The sequence below is a fragment of the Lolium perenne genome, chromosome 2 (genome assembly GCF_019359855.2).
Source record: "Lolium perenne isolate Kyuss_39 chromosome 2, Kyuss_2.0, whole genome shotgun sequence".
Taxonomy (NCBI): Eukaryota; Viridiplantae; Streptophyta; class Magnoliopsida; order Poales; family Poaceae; genus Lolium; species Lolium perenne.
Window position 1 is genome coordinate 250066563 of NC_067245.2, and position 9328 is coordinate 250075890.

Here is a 9328-nt window from a genome sequence, read left to right on the forward strand (position 1 = left end):
TAGTTGCTTTCTCATTGTCAATCCCAGAAGCCATAGAGCCGTCCATCTGTCCAAATAAAACCAACATCACTGGCCTAATCAACATAAAAACTCGGCTTGGAATTCATTGTGAAATGCTGATTATTAACAAAAAATATACGAAAAAATTGGTAAAATTTTGAACAACAAATTAAACCCTAAGCACAAATGCGACAATACATCATATAAAGTATACATGGAATAATAGTAGAATAACAGTGTGGCACGGGGGGCTAACCTCTTCTGGGCATCGGTAGCAATCTGGGCGGCCACGGGAAGTTGGGCTCAGCGGTGCTCTGCCTTGCAATGGATCGACCTATATGTCGATCGTGGGGAGGCGGAGGGTAGATGACTCAGACGTTTGCCGATGTATTGTCGTGCGCACCGCGGTGACGGCCAACGATCCACCGGATGTGGGAAGGATAGGAGATCGCCGAGGTAACCAGCCACGCCTGCTACGATTCACCGGGGTATGTGGAAATGGCGGTGGTGAGGGATCGACCGGCTACAACAAGACGGAGGGATCAAAACCCTAGGTATGAATGGCGGCCGTGGGAGGGGAGGGGTGGAGTTGGGCCAAGGTTGGACGCCGGATCCTTGCCGCGATCGGCGGACAAGCAGTATTCACCGGAGCAGATCTAGATCGGAGATCGCCGGGCTGGCGGCTGCGACGAGCTGATCAAGCTACGTGAGAATGGAAACTGACAACCGACGACGATCACCACATCGATCCATCGGACGTATACGCAGACACGTACATACACCGAAACGTACATACACCGAAACGTACATACACCGAAACGTACATACACCAAAACGTACATACAGCGTATACCCTTTCAACGAGTACAAGGGTACACCGTATACTCTTTCAACGAGTACACGGGTACAATCGATATGGATCTTCGGGGGCTAACCTAGCCCGACCCGTTAGGGCCGGCGGAAGGAGCACGTGCATAATGGTACGTTTATGCAATTGTTGGTTTGGGGGTCTATGGAAGCAGTCGCCTCTTAAATAATAATCTAAGAAAAAAAAGGAAAGTTAAAAAGTCACCATTTAACCCATTTGTTCATGTGACTAATATGAAGCATCAAATTCAAAGAATATGAATCCTTTAATTTCCCTCCTATGTGTAAGTGGTTAACCATTGATACACTATAAAACATATCACCATGAAAGCTCGACAAAATTCTAAGGCTAGCCCGTGTGGCGCACGGGCTGATGATTAGTGGTACATAATGGACATGTGGCTGAATTGAAGTTCTATCTCATACCTTCATTTCAGATCCAACGCTGGTGCAGCTGGAGTACTCCACATGCTGGAGTACTTGATACGTTCTCGTGCTCGGTGCACCAAATCAGCTCTCGTCGATACTACTCAAAAGAAGAAAAAGAACGTTTGAGCACGGGATGAGGTGTGTGCATGGAGGAGCGAGATCATGAACGCAGTATTTAACTGTGTATGCACCGCGCGAGGGGCACACGGTGACGTGCATGGATCCGACCTTTGCACGCGGCCGGGCACGTCGGCGCGCACGGCCTTCCGTGTCAAGACGACTTTTACTGACATGAGCTCGTGCTTGCTCGTGGTATAGCTGTTAAAAAAATTTGTTTTTGTTTTTTGCAGGTGGTATAGCTGTTAAATTGCTCGTGGGGAAATGTGTAAACATAAGCTAGCAAGATCTGACCCACCAGTGCATCATCAGCGGAACGATTCGACTGGTCCCGTCGGGTGTGGTGGACAGGAGAATCTCTTGCGCATGCTCTAAGGCCATCTCGTGGGGCTGCGATAGCTTTTTTTTTTTTGGGGGCCGGTGTGGTTTTTGGTTTGCACCGGTGCATCTCAAAAGACGCCGGTTAGTTTTCGAGCCCAATAAAATTATCGGTATCCCCGTACAGGCCCCTTTGCGTAGGGCATGAATCGGGCGCGTCGGCGCCTCGCGGCACGTCAGAAAACGAGCGTGGGCTCCGCATGGCAGCTAGACGCACCAATTTTCACACCTCCTACCCACGCCCGAGCCGACTCCCACCCCTCTAGATCGCCGCAGTCGCTGTCGCGCCCCTGCTTGCAATAGACACCGCCGCCTATCCAGGAACCGCCGTCCATCGACACGACCACCACCTCCTCGGCATGCGGCCGCTGTTTCGTCAGGAACAGAGCTTGCCGCCACCGCGGCACAACCGCCCCGCTCGCAAGGTGTTCGTCCGATTGCCGTGATGGACATCGATGATGAGATGATGGTGCAGCTGTTCATGGAGGAGCAGAACGCTGAGGTTGTCAGGAGGCAACATCAGCAGCTGATTATGACGAGCATGTTGCGCGTTCGCCGGCCTTTCTTCATCGTGCCTCGGCATGGCGGCTCAAAGCCAGGCAAGAGGAGGAACATCAATCGGCATCGTCAAGCCGGCGCAATGCTGCTTGACGCCGACTACTTCAACGACGACGCAACTCATTCGCCGAAGGAATTTCAGCACCGGTTTAGGATGAACAAGGAGTTGTTCTTGAAGATTGTCTACGGCGTCAGGGAGTACGACAACTACTTCATGGCCAAGCAAGATTGCAAGATTGCCGTGTGTCCATTATGGGACACACGGAAAAGACATGCCGTCCTAACGGCTCCGTCAAGTGTGGCCACCACAGCCACGTGCCCCGGGTGCTTGTCATGTCGGATTCTTTGTCATGTGTGTATTGGCCGAAATTTATCGTGTGGTTGATCTTTGATATATCTTTTCCTTCGTCTTTATCGTGTTTGGTTGTTTGCCATGTGTTGCCAATATTTGTCGTGTGTTTTTTCGACTTACTCGGCAAAGCCCATATTTACCGAGTTTCAGACCTTTTTACACATGGTAAAGTCAGGTCCACACGGTAGGCACGTTTTTTTTTTGGGTAGTGTCACATGATTGTCTTTAGGATATATTTCCAACACTTCTTTCTCAGGTGATGAAATTTTATGAAGAACATACAACTTTAAGTCTTTAATTCCCTGAGCTTTTAGTCCATTCGCTCCCTTAGTCCATAGGCATATATGAGGTGGTAGCTAGTCCTTACAATCACACGCACGAAAACAGAAATTCCGGGATGTCTCTGCACGCTAGTGCTGCTTCGCGTGTGCCTTCTTCTTCCTTTGGTCGGCGATGAATTCGAACAAGCTACCATCGAAGCAGCCGCGAATCGCCTCCCTCGGCAGGTACCCTTCGTCGTCTTTCGCGAGCATGTACAGCAGTATCCACTCCCCCTTGCTCGCAATCCTGAATTAGTTCACATGGATTTACCCTTAGAAATCGGTAAGCATCTCTCATTTGCCCTGAGATGAAAAACTGGCATGCAAATGTTGTCCAATCTATCAAACGAAATCAGCGCCTTCGCAGGTGCTCACCATCCAAATGGATCGTACGGCGCCCGGTTGTCGTTGGTCATCGTCCAGATCTCGCGAAGGGTGAGCTTGTCCGGCCGCGAGCGGGCGTTCTTGCTGAATATGCTCTCGAAATTCACCGACATGAACCTACGTTTTCAAAGTTGCAACATGTCGGACAGCCATGTAACTAGCAGATTATATTTAACTTCATAACCTGGAAAGGATTTTGGGTTACCTTCCCTCGGTGTCAATGGTTGCGCTGTCGCTGCCGTGCTTGGCCCTGTCACTACGGGAACCAGTCAAGGTGCCGACGGCCGGCAGCCGTCGGCACAGCTTGTCTTGCCGTCGGCACAGGCCTGTGCCGACGGCAGCCGTCGGCACCTTGCCGTCGGCACAATAACGCCTCGGCACAGACTAAATTGCAGTCGGCACAGACTAGCCGTCGGCACAACATCCTGTGCCGACAGCAAAGCCGTCGGCATAGAAATAACGTCCGTTTAGTAATTCTGGCTCGAATTTTTTTCAAAAAAAAAAATTTGAAATTTTTTTTCAAGTTTTTTTTTCTCAATTTTTTTAATCTCTCACATGTACCATTTTAACTCTAACTACACTTAATACTAAGTCAAATTTCACTCATGGTCAAACTTCCCGGTCGGTCACCCATCCTCACACTACTCCGCACCTAGCACGCTTAACTTCTCTGTTCCTTTAGACTAGCTTCCATGAAAGAAATGACACTTTGTTGATAATACTACTATATCAATCCTATTAACCCCTATTTCTTGGTGTTGCACATCTTTATTTTTTAATTCCAAACAATTAACTACATAAACTACAATGAATAAGTATATTAATCTTGAATTCAAATGGACAATAAAATGATTTTATTTTTTCTTTTTCTATTTAATATGGAATAATTAATATCTTTAAATCCGTAAATCAGAATTTGACAAATAATATGTCAAAATTGATCAGAAAAATAAGAGGAATCCAAATATGACATCTATATCATATTTTGAACCTAAATATGATTTTTATAAAAAACTTGAGCATTATATCATGTACCTGTAGTTCAAATCTGGTCGGCCTCCTGCCGATTCGGCAGGAATTTGTCTTTTTTATGAGGGTTGGACGGAAAGGTTTCAGATACACCGGTTAAGAAATTATTCATATTAAGTGGTCCAGTATTTTTGAAAAATGTGTTGGTACTAATGTGAAACTTTAATTTGGTGGTTGCTTCACAAAACACCCGGTTTTCGACATCTCAAAAATGAAAAATGATTTTTTCGTGCGATAAAATGGAAAACTTCCTCCTGCAACATCGTAAGACACCCCAAGATGCACATGTGTGCATAATATGAGCACATTATAACAAACTATACCGCGATTCTATCCATAACATTGGTCGTTTTACCTAAATGTCATGAAACCTCGAACATGATAGCTTATTTAGTGAAGAATTTTTTATGATGTTTGCAATTCTCCAACTTTAATATTTTTCCTTGCAACTATGACACATAATATGACACCACGCGAAGGTTTCACATTGTTTGGATCGTTTTGGAATTTGTTATGCCCGTTTCAAACAATATTCAAAACGGCGGGCATGAAGATCCTTTGCCCGGGGCTGAGGCTCACTAAACTTGCGTTGGATCTCTGATGAAATAGCATGTTGTGAACCTAAATATGATTTTTACAAAAAATGTTGAGCATTATATCATATACCTGTAGTTCAAATCTGGGCGGCCTCCTACCGATTCAGCAGGAATTTGTCTTTTTCATGAGGGGTGGACGGAAAGGTTCCAGATACACCGGTTGAGAAATTGTCCATCTTAGATGGTCTAGTATTTTTGAAAAATATGTTGCTACCAAGATGAAACTTTAATTTGGTGGTTGCTACACAAAACACCCCGTTTCCGACACCTCAAAAATGGAAAATAGTTTTTTCGTGCGATAAAATGGAAAACTTCATACTGCAACATCGTATGACATCCCAAGATGCACATGTATGCACAATAAGGGCACATTATCTCAAACTATGCGACGATCCTAGCCATAACATTGGTTGTTCGGTGTGAAAGCCATGAAACATCGGACCTGATAGCTCATTTTTGAGAAGGTTTTTAAGATATTTGTAATATTACGTGTTTGATATTTTTCCAAGATAGATCTTATTTTTCTGAAAATTTTGATATATTATTTGTATTTTTCTGAGTTAGAATGATTTAGTTATGATTTTTGGAAGATTAATGTGGTAAAATGGAAAATAGCTATGCCGACGGCTTTGCCATCGGCACAGGGCTGAAATATGTGCCGACGGCAAAGCCGTCGGCACAGGCCTAACGCTATTACCTCGCCGTCACGGCGGAGAGGTTGTGCCGACGGTCCAAACTGTGCCGACGGTTGCCATCGGCACAGGAGTCGGCACAGACCTTCCTGTGCCGACGGTTTTCCTATGCCGACGGCTTACCTGCTGGCCTGGCCGGAACGGGTCCTGTGCCGACGGCCCCGATATTTTGCCGTCGGCACAGGATCTGGCCGTCGGCACCTCGGCGCGTTCCCGTAGTGTGTGGATCCTGTCGATGTAGATCGGGAACAGGGGAGATGGTATCCAGGACTGTAGCCGGGCCACGAAAGAGATCAGATGAAAATGAACTTGCGATACTGTTCAGAAAATGTCGAATACAATGGAGCATCTCGAATCGAAAGTTGTTGGCTGTTTTGTGACTTACATGCATAGTTGGGTAGCTCAGACCAAGAGTTATGCCGATTGCTACAATGAAAGACACGATAATGTTGAACCCCAGTCTCCGAAGTCCTGAAAATTCGTTCAAGATTACAGCCGCGCTCGAGCGGCAAAATGTAGACTTAGTACTCGACCGGCCGTGAACACAGATGCACTAAGGTATTCGCTGACCGTAACAGGTACTGGTTAGCGCCGCCGTGCGTAGTTAATTACCTCGGTATGTTTCCCATGGATAGATGACACCGTCGCCATTCTCGTCGAAGAATGCCACATGCTGCTGCAGCACGCTCCTCTGCCTGTGCTGGTGCCCGTCCTTGGTCCCTTCAGGATGGTTCACGTCTGGCGCCACCAGAGCTCGAGCCAAGTCTGCTTATATATACATGCATGTCATATATATGCCCTCCATGTTACGTTGAGATTGTCGAAGTTGGATCTGGAACTCACATGGCTTTGGAATGTACTTCTCCAGGTCAGCCCGGACCGGCCGCTGGGCCGTCACCGGCGCCGCCTTCGCTACCGAAGTCATAGCCTCCTCCTCCTGCTCCGCCATGATAGCTTCCTCCTCCGCCATCAGGCTCCTTGTCGCCTCGATCTCGATCGGGACTGGTGAGTAGATCATCTGGTGTTGTGCTCTTTTTATAAGGCCGGCCGGAGAGACGCGAGGCAAAAGGGGACGGGCGGTGCAGCGAGCCGGAGGAAGTGTGCACGTCCAGCTATACCACCTGGGGAAGTGATCAGTGAGCTGACTCGTCCGTGATGTGGCAGGCACAACCTTCTCTGGGGATCGCGAGCTAAAGCGTGACCGCCGTTACTACTCGTGTCCAGTGTCCTGGTATATACATGCCTATTCATGTCATCCATCGGACGGTACACGTACACCACGCGTTCACCTACGCCGGTCCGGCGGTAGCTATCTCCTGCTGTGTGCCCGACTACCTGCCAGATATATGGAAACGTCGAACTTTATGGTTTGGCACGGCGGGGCTTGCGCCACGGAACGGACAACGATGAGAGCCGACGGTGTTCCGGAGAGAACGCACCGTGACGCGACGGAGAAAACCACACCTGGATAGACAAGTTTTTTTTTGCGAGTAACCTGGATAGACAAGTTAGACGCATACGCATACACGCGCGTCGCAGCTCAGCCGCCGACACGGTAGAGGAATCGACCGTTCACTAACCTTAGCTGTCCTCTCTGACAGGGGCGAAGGTCCCCTTAGGGCAAGGCAGGGCAGTCGCCTTATCTTGATTTTTGATGAATACATTTAGATGTATTTTTTAAAAATATTTTGAAAGGTCATGCATCGAAAACAGACGACAGATGAGAAAGTTATGCTTGTTTTAGTGAATATTGTGTAAAGTCGATTTCGAACTGAAAACATAGACTCATGTTCTAGGTTCAATGTAAATAATAATGATTTTATATTTTTATTATAGAGATTTATCAGTAATCTTAGTATATGCGAGATAACTTTGTGATATTCATTATTCAACGTGTAGAATTGAAAATTTAGAGATTTCTTGATATTTGAAAGACACACCATGATTTCATCAAAGACATTATCACCTCATTGAGATGGTGAATTGGAAGGATTTTTTAGCGACAAAGATCATTAAGATCTAGTTGCTCACTATGGATATTTAAAAGTCTTAATCGATAAAAGTATTATTTTTACAAAAAAAAGTAAACCTTCATGTGATCTTCATCTCCTACTGGTTTGATAACCTTGGTTTCTTACTGAGGGAAAACTCGCTGCTGTACGCATCATACCTTCCTCTTGGGATTTCCAACGGACGTGTGCTTTACCGTCACAAGCAAACGGTAATTAATTTTTTGTTATTTCAGAAATATCCTTCATTCCTTGTTTACTTCTAGAGTCTAATCCTGAAAAATCTCCAATACTCCGATTACTTCACCGGGTTTAGATGGGATAATCCCGAGATAGCCATGCAAATCCTCCTTTTTTTTCCTAGTTTAGATAATCATGTTCAAACTAGTGTATTTTTTTAGAAAAATATTTGAGGAAATTTGGTGAACACCTAGACAAGTAAACAAGGCATGACAGATCCAGCACAATTTGGATCATTTTAATTGTTTTTAGTTAAATTATAGTTTATCTTGGTTCATACAGAAAATCCTACAAATTTTATTACAGTTTCACATAGATATCAACGATATGTCATGTCATTGTGAAACACGTCATATTTGGTGAGAAGCCTAGCACGAATCACTAGCTAGTGAATGATCAATCCATGACCGGGAGGCCACGGTGCCACTAGAAATGCATTTTCAATGGAAAGCTTGTTTGAAACGGCCAAAGTATGCACGAATCTTTGTAGACATAAGGTTTTAATTTCCTAGCTTTAAATTAATTTACAAGGCTTAAATAGCTCAGCTCCAAATTAATGATGCTCCTCGTGGCCATGAGTACGAGTAAAAACATGTTGGGACACCATCTTAAAATGAAGCACAAGAGAGAAAAACAACACCAATACAAGAAAGAGGGTGACTACACAAAGCATTGATAGAAACAGAAAATTTAACGTCGTAGGCTTGAGATTTTCATCCTCTACCAGCTGACTAGCATAGGGCATTTGAAAGCGCATGGAGACCCATGTGTGGTTTTGATAATTGGTAGAAATTCCTATGGACTAATGTTGTGTGTATTGAGTTATGTTTGTAGGCTTTGTCCATATATTATCATTGAACCATATGTTGGTTTCATTGTTGAAAGTTGAAGAGGAAGTGATAATCAAGATTATCAAACCAAGATGATCAAGGAGTGATCCAAAGTTTGGTTATGACAAGTGTTGAGCCAATGTCGAGTATGTATTAAAGAAGAAGACGAAGTGAACTTTCTTGTGCATCTTCAAGACATCAACAATATGAATAAAGAAGAAATAATGTTCATTGAATAAGATATATGAAGACGGAGCTGGCCATTCAAATGGTGATCATGAATACATGAAGATATGCCGAAGAAGAATCTCTCCCATGATGATTATGGGAGAGCAATCTGCTAGAATTCATCAAGCAAGCACAATCAAGAAAGGAATTATATCTTGAAATGTCAAGATATTCATCATCTAGTTTAAGTGAAAAGATCAAGGTTAAGGTTTGTTTTTTATACGGTTTCTTTCTTACCAGTCTCGTGGCATTGTTGGGAGACCGCTTTATAGGATAGTTGGACATACTATTAAGAGGGT

General features: G+C 44.9%; 1 protein-coding gene across 1 annotated transcript; it reads right to left on the reverse strand.

The window, feature by feature from the left end:
- Positions 1-2934: 2934 nt before the first annotated feature.
- On the reverse strand, positions 2935-6913 carry LOC127330571 (peroxygenase 1-like). The gene is made up of 7 exons (XM_051356736.1): positions 6566-6913; positions 6335-6487; positions 6108-6193; positions 5924-5992; positions 3611-3648; positions 3397-3522; positions 2935-3268 (listed from the first exon to the last, which is right to left on the reverse strand). The coding sequence occupies exons 1-7, from the start codon at positions 6738-6740 to the stop codon at positions 3112-3114; spliced, it is 804 nt and encodes a 267-aa protein (XP_051212696.1). The 5' UTR covers positions 6741-6913; the 3' UTR covers positions 2935-3111.
- Between the last annotated feature and the right edge of the window lie 2415 nt (positions 6914-9328).

Coding starts and splice junctions, on each gene's coding strand:
- LOC127330571 (XM_051356736.1), bottom strand. CDS start 6,740: ATGATCTACTCACCAGTCCCGATCGAGATCGAGGCGACAAGGAGCCTG. Junction 6,194..6,334: donor TCCATGGGAAACATACCGAG/GTAATTAACTAC, acceptor ACGAATTTTCAG/GACTTCGGAGACTGGGGTTC. Junction 3,649..5,923: donor CACTACGGGAACGCGCCGAG/GTGCCGACGGCC, acceptor GACAGGGCCAAG/CACGGCAGCGACAGCGCAAC.